At 36.1% G+C, this 23065-nt stretch overlaps 2 protein-coding genes across 2 annotated transcripts; one reads left to right on the forward strand and one right to left on the reverse strand.

Moving 5' to 3' along the window:
- Nucleotides 1-2: 2 nt before the first annotated feature.
- ND-39 (NADH:ubiquinone oxidoreductase subunit 39) lies at nucleotides 3-3981 on the forward strand. The gene is made up of 9 exons (XM_071596624.1): nucleotides 3-130; nucleotides 321-529; nucleotides 686-802; nucleotides 880-1056; nucleotides 1236-1369; nucleotides 1530-1691; nucleotides 2102-2288; nucleotides 3357-3542; nucleotides 3880-3981. The coding sequence occupies exons 1-8, from the start codon at nucleotides 91-93 to the stop codon at nucleotides 3531-3533; spliced, it is 1203 nt and encodes a 400-aa protein (XP_071452725.1). The 5' UTR covers nucleotides 3-90; the 3' UTR covers nucleotides 3534-3542; nucleotides 3880-3981.
- Nucleotides 3982-5512: 1531 nt separating this feature from the next.
- LOC139697573 (TBC domain-containing protein kinase-like protein) lies at nucleotides 5513-21704 on the reverse strand. The gene is made up of 14 exons (XM_071596333.1): nucleotides 21304-21704; nucleotides 20957-21218; nucleotides 20614-20857; nucleotides 20173-20531; nucleotides 18694-18843; nucleotides 17662-17779; nucleotides 14634-14795; nucleotides 13664-13841; nucleotides 12571-12777; nucleotides 12279-12440; nucleotides 11108-11283; nucleotides 9985-10130; nucleotides 8159-8327; nucleotides 5513-5802 (listed from the first exon to the last, which is right to left on the reverse strand). Exons 1-14 carry the CDS (start codon nucleotides 21503-21505, stop codon nucleotides 5695-5697), a joined length of 2643 nt encoding a protein of 880 aa, XP_071452434.1. The 5' UTR covers nucleotides 21506-21704; the 3' UTR covers nucleotides 5513-5694.
- Nucleotides 21705-23065: the final 1361 nt, after the last annotated feature.

The raw sequence follows: 23065 nt of genomic DNA on the forward strand, positions 1-23065 counted from the left end.
TTAATAGATTTTGAGTCATTATTCTAACTTTATTCTAAAATCAAAAATTTCTTTGTAAAAGTTTTTGGAATAGAATTGTGGGTTGGAAACATGGCGGCTTTAGCTCTGCAGCAGACTTTACTAATTGCCAGTGAGTATAATGATTTCTTAATAAAGAATCAACATTTACTTCTATCGGACTCTTTGCTGACTTAAGTAGAGCTTTTAATGTGTGAGGTATTCTATCAAGCTGAATATGCCTGCACATTCAATTAAAAATGGAATTCTTGAATTTAGGAATCTGTATTTTCCTATCATATACTCTGATCGTGATTCCCTAGGGGCTGGCCACCACCCTTTGGCTGCAATCGGCGTTGCAAGCAGTCATTATAGTACAGATGTGAAACCACTCAAAAACCCCCACACGGCATCACTTAAACGAGGCACTGGGGGTAGATCTAGTTACAATGGGATTGTTGCAACCGTACTTGGTGCTTCAGGTTTCATCGGAAGATATGTCTGTAATAAGTTGGGCAAGAATGGCACGCAGGTTAGTAACTACAGGGCCACCGCTTTTATCAAAATATATCCCGCCCTCAATGACCCAGAATGTACAAGTATGATGATATAAAATTCATGAGTAAGGGGACCATATAGTGGAAAGAAACAATAATGAAGTAAACCTCTTAAAACATTTCCTTTGCAGCTGATTATACCATATAGAGGAGACGCTTATGCTGTTCGCCGACTTAAATTGGTTGGTGATTTGGGACAAGTTCTTTTCTTCCCATATGACTTGAGAGATGAAGATTCGCTGAGAAAGGTAAACTATTTTTTTTTTATTTTGTATGTTAGTGTAGAGTTCACTTGTGTTATATCTATCCTTTTTCTATTTCTCAGGTTATGCAATACTCAAATGTTGTAATCAACCTTATTGGCCGAGACTGGGAGACCAAGAACTTTAAATTTGAAGATGTTAACATTAAAGGAGCAGCGACAGTTGCCAGAATAGCTCGTGAAATGGGAGTCGAGAAGTTGATCCATATATCTGCCCTGAATGCTGCAGAAAAGCCCAAGGTGAAGCCTATTCTGTCAGTCAATTTAAACCTTATAGTGGTATTATATAAAGTGCATACTTCATTACAGTACAAAACAACTTCTTCACTTGAGGAATTTGTTATTTACATTTTGAAAGTATTTTATTTCTTCCTTATGCATATTCTTGCAGAAATTTAACATTATTTATTTCGTTATAGCCTCTAATTCTAAAAGAAGGCTCCAAGTTCCTTTCCACAAAGTGGCATGGAGAAATGGCTGTGAGGAATGAATTCCCTGATGCCATAATATTTAGGCCATCAGATGTATATGGTCATGAAGATCGCTTCTTGAGGTTGGTTATTTTGTTTCCTCCCCGATAAATCTAAATTGTTCCGACTCATATTGTTAAATATCATAGTTAGCCCAATTCATGGCCAAATTAGCTGGTATGGGGATTAAGTTAAATTTAAAATGGAACTTCAGCAATAATGAATGTTCTTTCTACCATCTAGGTATTATAGTCACTTGTGGCGTAGGACCTTACGCTTCATGCCTTTGTGGAAGAAAGGAGAAGAAACAATAAAGCAGCCTCTGGCTGTAAGTGACTTATCTAATGCAATCTACAATGCAATTTTAGACCCAGATGCACCGGGAAAAGTCTTCCAGGCAGTTGGGTAAGAATGCCACTAATTGTTTTTAATTCTTCCCTTAAACTGAATCAGCCTAAAGCTAGCATACTGCTGAAGATTTCATTTTGGTAATGCTTGCTTGGATATGCAAAACTAGAGAACGTGAAGGATTCTGTGAAGTTTCTCAAAAGCTTTTGGGAAAAAATGCCCATTATATATTCTTTTACTAGATATTATTACATTCAGTTTCTCCCATGAATTGGCACACATTATTGTTAAGCTAAATTTGTGGTTCAAGCTTCAAATATTTTTTTATGAGACTGAAATTTAGCCTCATGTTAGTAAAACGTTGCCTTGTGTATTTTTTCTTGGGAGAACGTAAAGAAATTAAAATAATAATAATGCATATTTTTTTTATATTATTGAATTTTTACACTTTTATATTGCATGAGCAGACCTAAAAGATACCAACTAGGTGAACTTGTTGACTGGTTTCATCGCGTGATGAGGAAAGATGAAAATTGGGGATATCAACGCATAGATTTGCGCTGGGATATTCCATTCCAGTGGCGAATCACCTTTACAGAGAAGATCTGTCCCAGCTGGCCGGTAGCATATCTGGGCTGGGATAAAATTGAACGGGTGAGTCATATTCTTCATGCTATGCAAATATATATTCTTCTCCTGTTGACCCCATGAATGTATACTCTGTTCTTCAGAAATACTGAAAAAAACTCAAAAGCTAATAATGTTTTCCTTTGATCTGGGCTGCGAAATGTAACCTTGCTGTCAGGTTAAGGGAATGGCTACAATCATGTCAAACACTTGTCAGTCAGGAAGCATTTTCTAATTGCATATCCTTATGATCACTCATGCTCTTGGCCTCTGTTATCCAGCACATTTCTTTTCGACCAAATTTTCATTTTCACGTACTCACAATGCCCTCAAAGTTTTATCCTTTGCATTTCCCGGTGTTTCTGGTTCCAGAGAAATTATTCTGTCCTGATTATAAGTGAAGTTTCAAATTCTATCATTTTTTTTAATTCCCTTGACCCCAGAAATATCTTCCAGTTTAAAAAATTAAATATCCATGAAATGGTTAAAGAGTAGTTTAATGCCAATGCCAAGTTTTTATCCATTCCTCCTCCATTCCCTGAAAATCCTACAATCTACCTACGCATACCAAAACAATGGTCATGCATTAGGAAATGATTTAAGCTATGATTTTTTTACAAGGGGTATATTAATAGTTTAATGTGTAATTTATGTGGTGCTTGTGGACTTGAATGTAGTAGTGACAGGGCTTAGGGAGTGCTGGCTAGTGACTTGCTTGATGGCTTTGTTAGACAACCAAGGAAGCAATGCACTCCCCCTCTTAACTCATGTACGATGCATATACTCTTTTTCAGTGGCAATATCTAGAAAAGAAGGCATATGTGGTACACATTTATACGCTAAATTCATATCAGCCACCTTCAATATGAACTTTGCTGAAAAGTAATGTAAACACAGTATGTTATACTCTTAATTCATAGAAGAAAATCTGTTCCAGGTTAGAGGGGATGTTAAAATGGATAGACTGTATGGTCAAGCATTGGGAGCACTTAGAATAAAAACCCTCCATGAAGCATGACTTTCAAAGACATGTTAATAAATGCTTATGTTGGCTACAATATAATGAATGCTAATTATGTTATACTCAATCAACAGGACCATGTCACAGATGTGGTTGAGAGAGGAGTTCCAACTCTCGAGGATCTTGGGGTGGTGTTAACTCATATGGAAGACCAAGTTCCTTGGGAGCTGAGACCGTACTTGGCCACAGCTTACTATGATGAGGAAGTTGGAGAGTTCCAGCCCCCTGAACCCCCACGTGTTGTAGTTTAAAGATAGGAGGTATGTAATTTTTTTTGGGATCCTGGGTTGACACTACCACAGTGACTCTGGGAAAGGAAATTGCCCCCCCTTCCGTGGTGTGTGTGAATTTCATATATCATATAGAGCTTACCTTTTTGTGATCTCAATCCTCACCTATAAATGCTACTTTTGGGTTGATCACTATTGTTGTAGGCAAGAAAACATAGAATTACTTAGATAAAGACTCTATATACAAGATAATGTTTACAAACAGTTTGGTACTAGATGATGAGTGTTGCCTCTTTCTGCACAATTCAGCTTTTATTATAGTGACTCAGGCATTCCTGGTTTAATATGACTTCTTTTATACTTTCAGGTGAAATATTGGAATCTAGTTTTATACTCACTGATAAGTGTGTGTAATACCTGTAAATTATGAAGTGTTCTGTAAATAAAAATTGTATAACGTCTTTAATAATAGTCCTTGTTATTTCCAGTGTTATTTTACCTTTTTCAGATTACATATTTGTATGTTCTCATAGCATGTAGACACATGTTAAAATTAAAATTTGGAAACAGTGAAGTGTTTGCAAACCGAGTGTGAAAATTGAGGAGTTTCATCTGGAATGGGATTCTGAGACAACATAGCATCCTGTCACCCTTACTCTCTAAACATATCACACACAAGAATTATAATACATATTGATATTGAGGCAGCCATAAAGCAATACCAGAATGAGCATTTTTTAAATGCATCAGCGGAAACAATAAACATATCTCAGCTTACAGGTATTCCTTCTTTTGTACTTGGTGAGGAAAAAAAGAATTCTTGTGTGTGGATTCTTAGTTCCCAGTTTGGCATTTTATTAGTACATTATACGTGGAGGTGTAAGATATGTGTTTATAAACTTGTATTACTGATATCACTTCAGTTCATATCATTATGCGCTAAAAATGACATACTCTTGCAATGCTTGTCAAGTTATTGTAATACAGGGCAGGCTTGGTTAAAATCTTAATTAACAATCAGTGTGTCCAAATTTTTCATCGTTACTGAGACACTAGGACTAAAAATATCTTTTCTCCAAATGTTAACAAGGCAAGGGTGTACCTCACCGCTACATTTCTGGGAAATTATTATTCACTCTTCATACAAATGACATTTCTGAAATTCAAGCCCCAAATCAAGTTTCAGAAAAAGTACATGTTAGTTTGCTATGACTTCAAAATAGGAAGTTGACTATCAATCTGTTAAAAGCTTTGTTTTAGCTATAATTGAACACATCAGCCAATTGTGAAACTAAGTAAGTCAGTAACTCTGAATGGACAAATCCATAAAATGGCGCAAACACAAGGAAAACACTTAAATCGAATTAATTGGAAATAATTTTTCAACTTTTATATTTAAGAGCTAGATATTTAGAGTTCTGGCTTCCCACCAAGAGTACCTGGGTTCAAATCCCAGAGGCGGCAGATATTTTTCAGCAGTATCCCCATCCCTACTTGATGTGCTTTGTGGAGGGCACTTCTGAGTCAGTATGCCGTCCATCGGATGGGATGTTGAGCTGTGGATCCCTTGCCACCTTTCATTAAGAGTAGCCTAATGCCAATGCCGGGTTTCTCTCCACACTTTATCCTTTCCTGTCCATCCCTAATGATGCAAATGACCTCAGCTGTCAGTCGCCTCCCCTAAAACTTCTACTACTAAAAAGCTAGAACTATCATAAATATTTAAATCTGTACTGTGCAAATTTTCAGTCCCTGGCTTTCTATGGTATAATTTTCTGGGGTGGTAGTAGTAACCAAATTGAAGTATTTAAAATACAAATGAAGAATTATTAAAAATTAAGCTGACTTCAATGAACAAACACATGACCGAAATGCAAATTTTCTTGTGACCTTAGTAAAACCTGTGGCGTCTCTTGTTAAATTGGATGAGTGGTAAGCTAATCATATCAATGATAAGGCACATTTTTCAATATAAACAGGTAATACAAGATTAATATAATTATAATTTATTTTGAAAAATATGAAATAGGAATCATGAAACATAATCCTTTAACAGAATTAATAATTATATACAAGGAGCCACTGTTTTAGCCCAAAAATAAATAAAATTTAGGAATATTTATTGCACAATTCTGTCTTACGATTCATTTGACATGCCTTTCTTTGTCAAGATGGTCTGTTTTCAAATGGAAGCTGGGACTACCAGGAGTCTACTGGAACGCAGAACTTCAATTCCACCATGAAGAGTGACAACTCGTGGGAAACCATGACGGATTAAAATTTTTCCAAACTGAAATAAATATTGCAGAGGAAATTAATGGATTTATCATACATCCTCAATTTATTATACAAGGATAATCCCAAAAGTAAAGCCTCCAATTATTTTAGAAATAGAAATGTTTACCTTAAATAATTGATATATCATTTTAAATCTAGAATATTCCTAAAAGTTTCTACACAATTGCCATATCAGTAAATGCATTTCTGTATGCACTAGAGCAGTTTTTGTAAGCCCATGTCGTTGAGGAAGCATAACATCATCACAAGAGGTAACATCATCTTAAAGTAATGTATTTCACCTTTTACATTATCACTTGTTATGGGTAACAAAACCTGAGTGTTCCACTTCACACCTGAGACCAAACAGCAATCACATGAGTGGTGGCATTCCTCTTTGCCCAAGTCACAAAAATTTAAACAAGCATAGTCTACCAGCAAAATCATGGCAACTGTGTTTCGCATCAAAATGGGGTGTTATTGGCTGACTACATGGCTCCTGGAACTACGATAAATCTTGGCAGGAATTTTTAGCCACTTAAATATATCAGACAGTGATTCAGAACTAGAGAGGAAGAATGTTGAGTAAGGGGGTAAACTATTCCACAACAATTCTCGACCCCCATGCCGCCCATCAAACTGTCTATTTACTGCAACAGTTTGGATGGGACATTATCACCCACTGACCCTATAGTCACAATTAGCACTCAGTAACTACCACTTGATTCCTAAGTTGGAAGAGCATTAGGCTAGAAGGTGCTTCAGCGATGATGACAAAGTCGGAAATGAGGTTCACTGCTTCAAATAGGGCATACAAATACTGCCCTAGCATCTACAAACATGCATCCACTGAAATGGCGATAATGGAGAAAAATAGAGGAATGTTCAAGCTTTAAAATCTATTTCCTCAAAAATTGGAGACCTTACTTTTATGATTACCATAATTTCTAGGAGTGAATATGACCAGCCACCAATTCTCATCTTGTATGTAAACATTGGATTTCATTGAATAAAATTAAATTGTAGCAGGCACAAAGAATCAAAACCACATTAGGGGAAGATACCTGGAGACATAAGATGGTGCAGAATCAACTACCTCCTTTAAAAGAGGACTTCAATACATATCAAGTAATGGACAGTAAAAATTGACCTCATGTAGATTAGGAGTCATTCTTACAAATATGCATTACAGTGCAACAATTTCCAAATGTAAAAATTAATCGCCTTGGATGTAATTTCAAACTGTAAAATGATACCTCGGTAGGTTAACTGGCTAAAGAGCTCAGCCCGACATTGAGGTATAATATAAGGTTCAAATTCCGGTCAAGGCAAATGATTTTTACAATCTGAAAATGTTGACTTATAATAAAGTCTTCTCCCTACTTTTTTATCCATACAAACCAATTAGCAAATTATGAAAAATGAAGAAATATTTTAAGAGGATTGAAATCATCCCTGTGTTGACGAAGGCAGATTAGTGAAAATTTACAAACAATTAGCCGAACAACTACACTTCACTATTATGACAAGAATAATCTACTGAGGACTAAAGAGACTTAATTACTTGAGCAGGCAGGAGGAACTACTAGATTAAATTGATCATTAATTTCTAACATTGATTCGACTGTCAGTGAGGGAAGGGAATGCCTTTTCTAGGACCATCAGGTAATTGGCCACTGTGGTTAATGCATTAATGGCAATTCTTTTCCCTATCAAAATTTGTAAAAAAGGAACTCTCTGCAAAAATCAGTTTCTTTCAAATAGAGAAGTGCATCTTGAGGATCATGGGCATAATCTTTCTCACACATGATTTCCAATTCCAGAGGCAGCAGATATTTTTTTGTGGTATCCCGATCCCTACTTGACATGCTTTGTGGTGGGCACTTTGAGTGAGTATGCTTTCTGTCGGATGGGACTTTAAGCTGTAGACCCCTGAGCACCTTTCATTAAGAGTAGGCTACTGCTCCCACCGGGTTTCTCTCCACCCTTCATCCATTCCTGTCCATCCCTAATGGCGCAAATGACCTCAGCTGTCGGTCGCCTCCCCTAAAAACTACAACTACATGATTCCCTTATACATCTTTAATTTCATGAAGTAAACATTATAAATTTATGGACTTGTGATACAGAGATTTAGATACACAAAATCAATTGATGCAAGAATCTCATCCCATTTGATTGGACACTAATAACTTACTAACAGCACTTCTCTGCATGATCTACTGCCAAAACCTGGAGAAGCCATTGTATAGCAAACAATTGTACTCTGCCCCTAGATGCAGTGATAACCAATAGACTCCCTGATTAAGAGAGTTATGATCAGGGATATTTTTTTGGCTGTGGGTTGAACAAGTTTGGTAATGACTGACCTCAGCAGAATTGACGCCACGTGTACTGACTACTGCCAAAATCTTCCCTTTGGTGAACTGCTGCAGTTGCAAAAGCTTTGCAAGTGGTATTACAGCTTTCCCATCATCATCGGCAGTTATACTGGAAAATGGAACACTGATACTCTCAGGTATGGCACCCCTGTTGAATCTGATGAATATCATTGAGGGTTCATACAGGTAATTACATTTGGAAGAGATGAAACAAGTTCAGCTTTTTATCTCTATCATACAATTGATTTTTTTAAACAAGATGAATTCTTCATAAATAAATATCTCTTGGTAGAACAATTTATATATTTGTTGGCAATTGACAAATCCCAACAAAAAGACGTGATCATGCGAAGGAACCACTGGTTTAAATCAAGTGATGATAAAAGATTAAAATGAAAGACTTTAAATGGTTGTAAATTTGTTGAATTGCTGAAGAATATTATGTATCCCTAAAAGAATACAATAGAATATATGATACACACAAATAGATATCTTTTTTTGATTCCTGAAATTTCATTTTACAGAGCAAAAAATAGTCATCCTCGCAGCCTCTTTTCATTTTCTATGCAAATTGATTCACCTCAGCCATTTCCTTTTTCAGTCAAGATGGGCAGAATACATGGAATTAATAGTAAACACACTATGCCCACAAGTTTATGGTGGAAAGCCAGTATGATATCAACAAGGTTAGTCCACGTTCAGGAATGTATTCTTGATTGAAAGATAAAAAAGGTACTATGGGAAACGAAATCTCTGGCAAGAGTTTGAGGGAATAGCATATCCCAACAGAACTACTCAAGGGTTTGAGAAAGTATTGAAGGAAGAGTTTCCATTAGCTGATTTGAAACATTTGGAGAGAATCAGTCCAAAAGGCCACGCTTAATAATTATTAATTTCTTTTGCAAAAAAGGTTAAAGCAAAAAATAAAAGGTAAAGAGGAGGACGGATGGTTACCTAGGGGTTATCAATTTGGGTTTAGAAAGGTTAGTACGGACAAGGAAGATCACAGAAGTAAGATCGCTGATCCCAGGAGTAATATGATCCCAGAATGAAAGGAATATAGAATACTAAACCAAGATGTACATATGTGCTCGCATTATGGATTTTGAAAATGCATTTGGACATAGTACATTGGGTACAATTAATGAATGTAATGCGGATGATAGGAGTAGCCTGGAAGGACAGATGACTTATCTGAGCCCTGTGAATGTCTGAGGCTGAACAAGTGTAGCCATTGGAGTTGGAAAATTAGAGAGGTATTGGGTCACTAGATATAAAGTAACTGGTGATACCAGAATATTATTAAAAAACTATTGCAAAAACTATCATGGGCTCTTGTGGCAATTGGCAATTATTATAATAGTTAGATTTTACTGTAGGGAAGTTTGAGTTTTCACACACAATGTTTTCCAATGTTGTGGTCATGACCTACTCAAGAGAAAAAGTATTTTTATTGCCCATTTAGCAGTTAGGTTGCCCTTAACTTCTTGAAATGGCCCCAATAACAATGTACAACTTGTTACAAAGAGTCCTGCATGTCAAAACGAAAAAAATTCAAACCTGAATGATTATATTCAAATTCTAATTGCAATGAATTCTATGTGTCTGCAATATTTGCAAGCAATGTGATGTGTTCCCTACATGTCTCAAACATGTCTTTTATGAACCAATAGGCATTATTATTAATGCATTCTCTCCAGTCAACTGGAAACTATACTTGACAGAGGGGAAGAAGATAAATAAGATGATGGTGCAAGTTAATAGTTTCTCGATCTTTATCAATAAGTTCTACATATTTAATATTTGAAGGATACTCATCCGTATTGCGGATGTCAACTACGATGGCCTTCGGTCTTGAAAATCTAATGTGCTCCAAGTCCAGCAGCTCAATTAGCTCAGCTCCACTCACACGAGGGCAGGACTCACTCTGAAGCATAGATATTGGGATCGGACTCATTTCCTGCAGGCATAGAAATTAAGGGTGAAAAATTAATGAAACTTAATAGAGATGACAAATTATACAGTTACAACAATCTTAATATATCAACTGCATTATTAATTGTAATTTTATCAACACTAGGTACATACATGTATGTGACGGTATTGCTTTTAAGTAATTATTACTAAGAAATAACTGAAATATCTGGATAAAATTTATTCTGAATATTAATTGATCCATATGCACGGAATGTTGTAAATTACAACTATTAATGATGACTTGTTTTGTTTCAGACCGTAGACCTTAGCTGTAGAGTTAGACCATCACTGGTGCCTATTACTGCACACTGCTGAACAAATTGCATGATGCTGTGAAAAATAAACAGTGGGGGTATGATCACCATCTCCTTGCCGAAAATGCACCTGCTCACTCACCTCAAGGAGCAGTTGAGGAATCAAAGCAATGTGGCTTTGAAATTTTGCCACAACCAACAATTTGCAACCACACTCTTAACATTCAACGCAGAAGTAAATGATTGAATCTCAGCTGAAATAGGTACATAACTACTGTGATTCCTTAATTATTCTTAATTACATTTAGAATCCAAAAGTGAATTTTGCCTTTGGCATCAATCACCATCACCAAAAGCAACCATGCACTGAGATTTAGGAACACAAGAGCTGAGGAATATCCAAATATAATAGAATTAAATTAATTTAAATATAATTAATCAGAGTTATTATAATTTCCTTAAGTAAGTCGTCGCAAAGTTTCGTAAAGTAACTTCAGTATTGACTTTGAATGCTATGTGTGGCAAAATTGCACAAGTTAATTTTCAATTAATTAACTTTTAACAGGGGTGATTTAGAAAAACTAAGGATAAGCCCACTTCATTTTAAACTTAACTTACCGAAGTCTACACACATCTGCCACTTTCTCATATTTACAGAAAAATTTTAAATTACCAAACTTGTAATTATAAAATATTTGGTACTCACAAGCTCAGGGTTAACAGTACATTCATGCTCCACTCTATTTCCAATTTTCAGCGAGTCTGGCGAGAGGTCTGGTTTGTTATCAAAAGTCTTCAGCTCATGTTGCCGATAAGTAACACTACGAGGAGTGATGCAAAAAAAATCAACAGAATCTGTGACACATCGTTCAATGTCTATCTCTGAAACGGAAATATAAGAAGAAAGATTAGTAATTAGCTCATATTCGAAAAAAATTTCTCAGCTTAATAAAAAAACCAACTTCATTTCATTTTATGTATTCTCTTTGTCGGTAGAGTTTATCATGTTAATTATCATTAGCATCACAGAGTGATTCATAATTAACCTCCAGGGTTTCACATGTTTATCATCCGAAAACTATAACATGTAACAGTAAAAAGGGGTATATAAGTATATTAAGAAGTTCTCCATTCATACATTACAGTTTGCCAGGAAAGATAGATGATTCTGCCTCGGAACTTCTTTGGCTACATGATTTAGCACAAGTGAAAGAAAGGATAAGACGTGGAGTTGCTGCAATCGATCATGAAATGTTGCAACACCTGTGGCAAGAACTTGAATTCAAGATTGAGGTCTGCCATTTCACTACGGCTTCAAATTTCAAGTAACTGTAACATGCATACAAAACATTGGCAGCTTCTTAATCTACTGATATGCACCTTTTTTTACTGAAACCTGCAAGAGCAATTGAATAATATCCCTTCAAAACCTAGGGGTAATTTTTAATCACTTGTATATTCGACGGCAATACCCCAACTCCCTGGCAGACTGGATTAGGTACCAGCAGACTATTTACTATTTTCAAAAGTGAAATCCTCCTTCAAACGACATTACCTTGGGGACCCTTAAGTGCTATTAAAGAAGCTTGCACGCATACTCATATGGATCTTCTGAAATTCACCTACCAGGCAGCCTTCAAGACTAGGAAAAGCCACTGGCAAAAGTATGTCAACACTGAAGGGATGTACTTTGAAGAATTTTGGGGTATTGTAACACTATCTGAAATAAATCTACTTTCCCTAAACTTTCCTGATACTTTCTATACAAACCTTGTATTCACAACCATAATTCAAGCAAACATAAACCCCTTTCATTTATATAGTTGCAATAAAAGATAAAATTTTTATATTAGAATTGAAATATATTATTTACTAACCAGGTAAATCTGAGAAGAGTAAAATACACTCATTGAACCCAGAAGTGAGAAGTGTATCTCTTAGTTGCTGGAGGACAGCCAACCCAACAAACAATGGGAATGAGGCATCGCCAAGAAGCAGCTTGTCCCACAAGTGAAATATCTTATGCAGCGGAAAAACATCTGAAATATTAAATGAGATCATGCACATTAAATGGAATATTTTCAGCATTACACACCTCACGAGGGTAAAATTATTCACATTGGTCATTTTTAGTCACAAAAATTGATAATATATGAAAATCACTCTTACGTGAAAACATCGTCAAAAACCATGGAATGGCAAAAAGCTCAGGAACAAAATTAATACTGCTGAGGTGGTTTGCCAAAGATGGATCATGGAATGCAATCAGATGGGAGAACTTGGCAAGATATTCCTGAATAACAGCAGAGTTATCCTTCAGGAAAAAGTTGTGTAAATATTTTGGGATGAATGCAGAAAGGCACGCATATGCCAGAGCTGTAAACAAAATTAATTTATTGATAGTATTTTTATACATGAAATGACATTTCTTCACACATTTACAATTCATGCATCAATGAAGCTAATTTTTACTCTCATTCTTATTCTTACAACAAAACTTTAAAAAAATAATATTGATTCAGAAACAACTCACAAAAAAAATAATACATAGTTATAATGTAAGGTCTAGTCTTGTCCATCTTTGCCAAGGCTTGTATATCTTCGTCTAGCCTCATCTAGATTAGTCTTAACATTACGTAGTCTCATCAAGTCTTGCCTAATTCTGTTTAGTCTAGTGTTGCATAATATGAGTAACTAAAAATATACGTAATTACAATAATACATTGCATATATCATAATATGGAATGCCGAAGATTTTGATAGAGGGGAGAATGTTAGGCAAACGAGGAAGGGGCAGGAATAGGTTACCCATGTGGGATAGAATGAAAGGAGGATGGGAGTATGGAGTTGAAGAAGAGCTTAATGTAGAGTAGGATATATGATTATATTTTGTTAGGAGAGACAAAATAAATATCGCTCTACCATTTGGTTGCTTGTGTCCATCCAAAACCTACCTTAACCAGCAGATTACCTATAATAATAATGCAATGTAATATATGATATGATATAGTATAACATAACTAACATCATGCAACTAATAAAGAGCCTAAAATTATAAATCTCAGCAAATTATAAATCTCAATGAATAATATTTTTCTTTTGTAACCCGAATTACTTTTGTTAAATGCTTCCAAGGAAGGAATCTTGTCCTAAAAGGCTGTATCAAAAAAGCTTGTTGAACCCTTAACTAATACATAGAACCCAGGAATAAATCAAGATTTAGAAAGTACCATACACTAGGGTGATAAAATACAAACAATACCTTCATTGTTGAAGTTGAGATATAAGAAGGGTGCACATAAAGAGTCCAATCCCTGCCAGTAGACATATTTTGGATGGCTTACAACCCAAGCTTTGAGGATACGTTTGAATTTTTGATGACCTTCACTAGAAGATAGGAGTTCATCATACTGGTGACATCTTGGGATATCCACTTCAATCTGTCTCGGGAAAATTATTTTCATGAGACCTATATAGCCATGAAATCTATAGATATTAATATATGTTCACTAGGTATCACATACTACACAAATGGTTACCGGCTCCACTTAAAACAGCTCCAACACGTAATTATGCATAGTGAAATGAAATTAATCCATGATATGCATAGAATTTTGATGAGACAAGTGTGACAGTTTATGAAACTAATTATCAGTGAGGAAAATAATCAGTCAAAATAATTTAACAAATACAGCCATATGATGTGTATACATTTCTGTAATACATATTTTGAAAAATGTGTACTTTAATTTAACCATTCAAATCCAATATTCCTGGTATGAAAGGGACGATGCATTAACTGCAACAAACACATCAATGAAACATTTTATTTGTATAGCGATTTAAATAATTTAAGAATGGGTTGCCACTTTTAACTGGTTTCAATATTCCCTGACATTAAGAAATTAAAAGGAGGCAGGAGGAGTGGATGCAAGTGATACGGAGAAATAAAAAGATTATAAGGACTATAATATTGGGGAGAATGCTGCATAAGAAAGGCAGGGCTGGGAAAATAATAGGCATTTTGAATATAATTAAGGGAGGTTGCAAGTGAGTAGAGCCAAAGAATGAGTTATTGTAATATGTAAAATCGGATCTTAGTCTATTTTGCTTCAATTATTTAAGACTTGAGAGTACTGTAGCATGTAATGTCAGAGTCCACCAAAAACTTACCCTAAGCCAGTAGGCTAGTGCTAAAAATGGTTTGCTGCATCATACACAAATAAACCCACCTGGCGATCTGTTGGTGTGGGGGTTTCTTTATCGATAGCAATGAAGTTCCCTTCCACATTGCCATCTACCTCCAGAGCTGCTGCCCACACTTCATTCCGAAGCATAGGTGGGATATCACGCCTTGCCTCTTTTACTATAGCTGCCTTCTTGTATGGATAACCCTGTGAGGCATAAAATACACCGTTAAACAAGGTTATAAATAGTGTAATTGGATAATCATAATTTTTATACAACATTAGATGGTTACATACCACAATAGGCATTATCAACAATATTAAAAACGTGCATAGTATACACATATGTTTGCATGCTTTACTTGAAATTAATCACTTGTGTCAGTCTCAAAAAATTCATTGACTGAATAAGAAAGCTTTCCTTTCCTAGCGGCTGCTAGATAACTTCAATAGAGAAGAGGACTACCTCCTACCGGCACTTTGACCTGAAGATGCTCATTGGGACACAGGCGAAACTGTTGTCCCTACTGCCTAGCAGCTGCTTAGATAAGGATTTGGTGGGACACCGCCGACCAATCACAGAGCAGGGAGGGAAATGAGACACACATAAATGCAGCCAAAACTATGTCCCGGCACTTTGACCTAAAAATGCTGATTGGAACACGGGCAAACCTGTTGCCCAAAAAACAACTTACATGGTGGCATCCTGAGAATGGAGAGCCTTATATCTAAAAGCCGTGGAAATCTACCATCTAATATCATTAGTAGAAGTAAAAGCAGAACAAATGAAAGTGTCCATTGTTCAGGTATACGATACATGCCACCAAGCAATCAAAGGAAGGAAGAAGTCAATAAGGTATACAATGAGTTAGAAGATTTAATCACAAGTGTTCCTGGAGGTAAATATTTGATAGTGATGCGGGATTTGAACACGAGAAAGGTGATGGAAGAGAGGATAGTGAGGTGGGGAATTCCAGATTAGGGAAAAGAAATGACTACAGGGGGAAAAAATGATAGAATTCTGCAAGATAAAGGGATTAATCATAGCAAGAAGTTGGTGCAGACAACATAAGAGGGATAATTATGCATGGAAAATGCCAGGGGACAAGGGAAGGTATCAGTTAAGACTATATAATGGTTAGGCACAGATTTAGAAACAGTGTGATTAATTTGCACGGTTTCCTTGGAGTAGATTCGAACTCAGATCATAATTTAGTATTAAAGAGTGTACCAGCTGATTCTAAAAGATAAAATGGGGACGACAGTTTACATTAACAATGGCATTAAGAAAGGAGTACCGAAAAAATGTAGAGAAAGTGGGTACAGTATAAGAAAATTTGGAACATATCAATAAAAGGATAAAAAAAGTTGCAAATGAAACTACAGGGACCATTGAGGAAATCATGAGTTACAGATGAGATAATTAGGAAGAGAGATGAGAGAAAGAAAAGGAAAAAGTCAACATGGAATCAGGAAAAAGGAAATACAAAGAGATAAACAATGAACTGAAGGGAGAAATGATTGCACTAAACAGGAACGTGATAGAACTAACATCATGTAAGAAGGGAAAATCCATGCACAGTACAAGAGTATATATTGTAGAGTCCAGGTACATTTGATCGCAAGATTCTCTCCAAAGTCAGAGCTCTGGAAAGAGATATGGTGTGGATGCCTCTCTATTGTTGTTCCTGTGTAGTGATTTGTGAAGATAGAAAAAATTGAGATTTGAGCAGTGATTAAATACATTATAAAGAAAGGTATGTAAGTAAATGAAAACTATGCTGACTTTCAAAACACTCTGAGGGACTCTGCTCCTTAATATTCAACTGTTGCCAAGTGGACAAACAAGTTTAAGTTTGGTTGGGACAGCTTACGATGATGATCCTCGTAGTGGTTGGCAAAAATGTGCCACTACCCCAGATATTATAGCGAAAGTACATAAAATGGTCATGGGGATTGCCAAATGAAAGTGTAAGAAATCACTGAAGCTGTAAGGATGTCATCTGAACAGGCATATCACACTTTAACAGTGGAATAGGAAATAAGAAAATTATCTGTTAGATGGGTGCCGTAACTCATGATACAGGGTCACATATGCATTTGAATGGAAATTTTTGAGGATTTTTGTCCAATTTTTACAGCAACCAACAAGATTTTCTGCACCAGTTTGTGACCACAGATGAAACTTGGCTCCACTACTATACCCCAGAGACATAACAGCAGTCAAAGCAGAGGAAACATTTTGATTGAACACCACCAAAGAAAGCAAAGGCAATATGGTCAGCCAGAAAGGTGAAGGTTTCAGTTCTCTTGGATGCGAAAGGGATTCTGCTGACAGATCATCTCCCCACTGGTCAAACAATTACTGGACAATACTACACTAAACTTTCTGGACCAACGACAGCAAAAGATTCATGAAAAAAAGGCCAGGTTTGGCAAGGAAGAAAGTCATCTTTCATCAAGACAGTGCACACCCACACACAAGTGTTGTTGCCATGGAAAAAATATGTGAACTAAGATACAAATTGTTGCCACACCCGCCTTATTCGCCTGATTTGGCTCCATCAGATTTCCAACTCGTTTCCAAGCTCAAAATTTTCCTTGGCGAATGGAGATTCTCGTCAAACAAAAACCTAACTGCCGAAGTAGACAGGTATTTTGCAGGTCTGAAGGAATCTTAATTTTTGAGATGGGATCAAGACATTGGAACATTGCTGGACCAAGTGCATTAGTGTATCGGGAGACTACATTGAAAAATAAAAAAGTTTCACCTAGGTAAGTCATTTATTTTTATTCCATTCTGAGGACTTTTCAAATTAACCTCGTAATTTGAACATTACTAACCATGGGTATCCAGAGATGAGAAAAGAGGGAAAATCAATTTTTTTTATAATTGTTTACAATTTTTCCCAGAGAAACTATTAGTTATTCTTGCTATGCAGTAATTTTAATGCCCAGTCAATACCTTTTTTTGATTTTTCCCAAGAATTTTCCCAGTACATACTGGAGTTTTCCCTTTATCCAACAATTCATATTTCACATATAATCTTGTGAAATAGTACGGTTTACTTACATTGAGAAGCCTTTCATACAGGACAATTCTGTGAAACTGGTATTCAGTGTCCTTCTCCCGTATGACAAGGGGCAATGAAGCAGCACCAGAATGATCACTTTTGGTCTTTTCTGGCGAACTGCAAATGAAGAAATACATAGTTGTACAAATTAATTCGAGTTTTTGTTAACATAAGCCATTCAACACAATTTTAGATGATAAATTTCAGGGAAACAGAATTATGATCACAAGAAAACAAAATAATAAATCTTTTTTTTTATTTCAAAGATAACTATCCTTCAATATTTCTGTTATAAAACTTTTACTCAGACATTCAAATCAAAGGTATTTTCATTTAACCAGCCGAGTTTATAAAATGCCCACTCCTTGGATAAGACTTGAACCTGCGACCTCTGGGCCAGCAGTTTGGTTTGTTACCAGTCAGACAGACCTGATGCCATGACAACCAGCAATGCAAAAATCACAGTTTGGCAGCAAAATTGATTCTTTTGACCAAACACAGAAAGTGGAAAACAAACAAGCAGAAACAAGATATGATTCTAAGTAAGATTAAATAACTTTTATATATACAAAGACTCTTGGGTACAGCACTGATTCATAAAAATGACTACACTTACTTGAAGTAGCAAACAAAAATAAGAATACATTTAACAACTGGTGATCTAAAAATACCCTTTTTCTGTCCACGAAATGAAATGAAATTTTTCATGAAATGGGCAAGTTAAAATTATCCTTGCCATTATTGCTTAATCAAACTAGGCCTATATTTGGTGTTATGCAATCCCCTGCAACTTTACATTCCCATTGGGCTAATCCTCCTCTTGATGCCAACGTTTGAGAGGCCAAACAACCTCGCTAAAATACATCAGTGCACTCATACAACAAATTTCTGATCCATTATTCAGGGTAGGATGGCTGAGGATCTCTATGTTTTTTCCTTACCACTCAGCTGGGCATATGTTGGGAAACCCAATTTTAACGTAATGCATCTCCTGATTAGCATAAAAGAATTCACTGCATACTTCAACTCACCCAGCTTCTACCAATGGGTAGAAGGAATCAGGCAAGAGGTGAGAAAGCCGCTGTCTCAATCCATCCAATGAGAGTTGAACCACACGATTGTCAAGAAGACTAGTAGGGTCACGCTTCTGGCCAAATACAGTCCCCTCCAAAAGCATGAGACTGAAAAAAAAAACTGTGACTCAGAACTGAGCTGAACACAACTGGGCACTGAGGGTGATAATTACCAAATATTCTCACATCACGACATGATTCATGGATTCATGAGCAAAACAAGCAATGTTGTTATCACTCCTCATGAATTTTTCACATTAGCTAGCATTTTCGACACTTAACATCACAAAGCCCAAATTTTTAAACTGGGTCCTTGAGGCAAGAGGACAAACAAAGTAGAATGGAGGTTGTGAAAGATATGGGTGTGGAGAAGGATGGAAAAAGAATAATTGGACAGAAAGGAAAAAAAATGAAGAAGTACTAATCATGGCAGGGGGGCAGAGAGGGTTGTTGGGAGAAATTTGAAAAAGATAGGACAAGTGGATGCTGGGGATTGTTATAGGGAATGAAATCTTGAAGGCTACAGTGATGGAGAGGAACAAGTTAGGTCAGCATGGTAGAGTGAGGAAAAAAATATGTAGATGTGTTCAATGGTGAAGAGAGCCAGAAAGTAAACAGAATTGAAGATGGGTTCATTGTAGTGTAGGGTGTCATGTCAGGCGAGGTTTATAAAAGAAGAGATTTATAGAAGCAGAAATTGAAATCTCTTTTCCTTTGATAATCTGAAAGATATATTCTTTCATTCCACGGAGTCAAAATGGCATTTCTTTTTGGGACGCAATTTAAGGGTACGAGTATATATTTCCTAGTATGCTCACATTCTGATTTATCAATTAGTAAAAGTACTTAAAGATACATTCATTAGTTAGAGAAGCACTATATTTTTAGCAAGGAAGGGCACCTTATGAGGCAATCTTCAGAAAGAGAAGACATTGCGAGGTCCACTAAGTTTTAGGGGCTACAAAATAAAACATACTTGAGCTAGATGATTTAAATTTTGCACCACAACTGAACTCAACTGTGGGGTTTTGCCCAAATGAGAATTAATGCACGGCCAAATATTTTTTTTCCTGAAATGACACAGAATAACCCAGAAGTATGGGATAAAGACACAGGTCATAATGGATGACTTAACTTTCAATTTTGTGTCTAAGTTACGAAATTATACAGGAGAAATTACATGTCATTGACTATACAACTTAGAGGCCTCACTAGTATTAAATAAATCTTTCCTTTAGGGTGGTGTTAACAAATCATCTCCAAAATTGTTTAAGTTAAGTAGCAATGTGCATTAATGTCTGAATTACAATCATGGCTATTCCAAAACTTAGAGAAAAGAACCATACAATCTTCTTATTTGCTATGCATGTATACATCTCAAAATTCTACTCCATTTCAGAATCAACTTAAGCCGAGGAGTTTAACAAGAACACTCACTTGGCGATTGAGAGAATGGGGGGCTTGCTTTGAATTAGGCCTTGTTTCTTTAGCTCTGACTGAACATCACCACCGGCCAACTGCCAAAGATAATAGACTTCTTGCGGTCGGCGCTGGGAAATTAGGTTTTTCTCCTTTGTTGGGTCCTCATTGATCCGGGATGGTGGCCACTTCAAATATTGCACCCAGCTTCTTTCTTCGTGTCCCCCACACCGGGGAAACGAGTTGCGCTTGCCAATAGTTGCTACCGGAAGTTCTGCAAAAATGGGATGCTTCAACAATTCTGTAGGTGTTGGTCGATTTCGGGGTGACACTGTTAAGCAAGCATTCAAAAAGTCCTTCATGTTGGGATCCATTTGCTGCAACAAAAAATGCTGATGTTCACGGAAAGACACTAAATTGTAATTCTTAATCAGAGATAATAGGCGGACAAAACTGTACCTCAAATATATCCAGACAACAATGTTCTCTTGCAAGGCGTTCCAGTACTGTCCCACAGCAATGTGTCAGACTGAGAACTTTTCTAATTATCTGGGGTAATTTTAAGTCTGGCCACAAGCACTGCCCAAAAACGATTTCCACAAAAATGATACCCAATGACCATACGTCAACTTTTGGTCCGGACTTCATGGTGCTTCCCCTGGGCCGTCCTAAGTATACCTCTGGAGCTATATACTTCGGGCTCCTTTGATAAGTAAGATTTTATTATTAAAATACACATCTTGAAAGCTTTGAAAACAAGACATATCAATATATTTGGGAGAAGAATTTAAATTTGAATTACCCTATGGGAAATGATACATTTGCTCCTCCATCGGTCATGTAGTATAGACCATAATTGAAAAGTCTAACGTCAAGATTTTCATCGAAGAGAATATTTTCAGGGCAAAGCGCACGATGCACAATACCAAGACTGTTAAGAAAAGCCAGGGCTTGGATAACTTGAAACGCAGCCTTCACTACTTCATCCGAAGAGGTAATGTGGCCATATTCTTTTGCATTTTCTAAGGATACCTGATGATATTCAGACACAACAATTGCCCTCTCTGAAATGTCAAAGTTCTTCCATTAGAACCTAAGGGAATTTTATTTGACTAAATATGAATTGTGTGCTCAAATAATCTCGCTTACCATGTTTTCCTCTAATTATGTCCAAGTAATAGCACAAATAAGGATGATGTATTGTCTTCAACACTTGAGACCTACCATAAATTGTAATGGAATTTGGAGTTAACGGAAGCCCATTACTTCCACAAAGATCACCCGTGTGGCTAAGGGCGAAGAATGTTATCGCCCCAAACTGCATTTCAGAGCTTTTCTTTTCAGGACACATTCTTAAAATTTAAAAACTTTCCGTGTAGAATGGTAAACAATATTGGAAAAATCGCAGGAATAATAACTCATTATGACAATTTACTTGAGGAGGTATTTGTTCAACAATTAATCAATAGATCCATTTTACCAGGGATTAGAATCTATAGTTAAAATATTGAACTTATTATGCACCCTTATTAATACTATTGTTGCCCAAAGCCGACCCTCCCACTACTAGAATTAACGTCAACTTCGACCAAAACTTCGCCGAATATCGGGATAGGTTTCGTTCGTAATCTAACTCACAGGATATAATAATTCTTCATCCCTTTTGGAATGATATGCACTAGGTATTATTCTAAATCACACTGATACAGACATAGACTAGGTTACTTTGTTTCGAAAATTTAATCATAAAATGAAATCGCAGCAAAATAAAAATGAAAAAAGTTAAAGAAAATTTTATTTGCTCACAATATTTATTTTGGAGAAATAACATATTGCAATTGGGGTACTTGCATACAAATGGAAATATCCCATTTACAATATCAATTACTGACAAAGTATATAGAAATATATTTCTATAGAGGTTTTTTTATGGTCACTTCGAAAACTTTCTACACAACAGTATTACTTTTGACCAACATATGAGTTTCTTTTAATATAACACCTGAGAGCTTGAAATAAAATCATTGAAATGAAATGCTGGTGGTCTCAACAGACTAATTATTTGCCATCATAAATTGGTACTTTAACTAAACAAGAAAGAAACCAAATACATCCTTCATGACTACCTTATTTTTATTTCTTTGGTATCAGAATTTTTAATTGGCTGGTAAAAGCTAAACCAATGAACTTGGCTGTTATTTAGGTTTGCACGCCAACAGGTAATTATATGGAAGAAGAAGAAAGTGATGTATTTGAACAATTATTAAGTCATTTCAAATGTTACCGGAAGGAAACACTTGATAATAACAGGGGGTAGGAATTTGGTAGTAGGTGGAGGAGACATATTATTAGAATATAAATTACAATTTACTTTTCACAATTTATATTATTGGTCGATATTATTTGATGTGCATATTTTTAAAAACACATATGAGCTTATTCTCCTGAATATCATCACTTGTTCAAGCTGATGCTTTCATTTTTTATTGATATATTGGTTGTGTTTGCTGCAGTCAATGTGTAAAAATTTCATGGTACTTAAAATAATAAAAACAATGACACGTGTGGCAAAAGCAGTAACATATGATATGTAAAAATGTACCCCTTGGATTTTGTTGGTTGCACCTTGATGGACTGGGCAACTTAAACACCTGTAATTAAGCTAGCTTCATCCAGTTGGAAACGGCGACTTCACCCTGCAAATATCCAGGTCAGTCATTAGCTTGCATGCTACCTGGGATATCAGCTGCATATAGAGTGGAAACAGAATGCTAACTGAGGAATCAAAAAGATGATAAATTGGAAAGTGTTCCCATGGAATGAGCATAATCAAAGGGGAGAAAAGTCCTCAATTCCAATTTAGATGGACTGGAATGCTGACATTATGCCACCACTTTTGATTACTACTCAC

The sequence above is a fragment of the Hetaerina americana genome, unplaced genomic scaffold (genome assembly GCF_022747635.1).
Source record: "Hetaerina americana unplaced genomic scaffold, ioHetAmer1.1.p SCAF_8, whole genome shotgun sequence".
Lineage (NCBI taxonomy): Eukaryota > Metazoa > Arthropoda > Insecta > Odonata > Calopterygidae > Hetaerina > Hetaerina americana.

Excerpts from the sequence above, each read along its gene's own strand:
- ND-39 (XM_071596624.1), top strand. The coding sequence starts at position 91 with ATGGCGGCTTTAGCTCTGCAGCAGACTTTACTAATTGCCA. Across the intron at positions 803-879 it reads ATGAAGATTCGCTGAGAAAG|GTTATGCAATACTCAAATGT; the intron begins GTAAACTATTTT and ends TCTATTTCTCAG. Across the intron at positions 1,057-1,235 it reads ATGCTGCAGAAAAGCCCAAG|CCTCTAATTCTAAAAGAAGG; the intron begins GTGAAGCCTATT and ends ATTTCGTTATAG.
- LOC139697573 (XM_071596333.1), bottom strand. The coding sequence starts at position 21,505 with ATGTGTCCTGAAAAGAAAAGCTCTGAAATGCAGTTTGGGGCGATAACA. Across the intron at positions 21,219-21,303 it reads CATAATTAGAGGAAAACATG|AGAGGGCAATTGTTGTGTCT; the intron begins GTAAGCGAGATT and ends TTGACATTTCAG. Across the intron at positions 12,778-13,663 it reads TCTCAACTTCAACAATGAAG|CTCTGGCATATGCGTGCCTT; the intron begins GTATTGTTTGTA and ends TTTTGTTTACAG.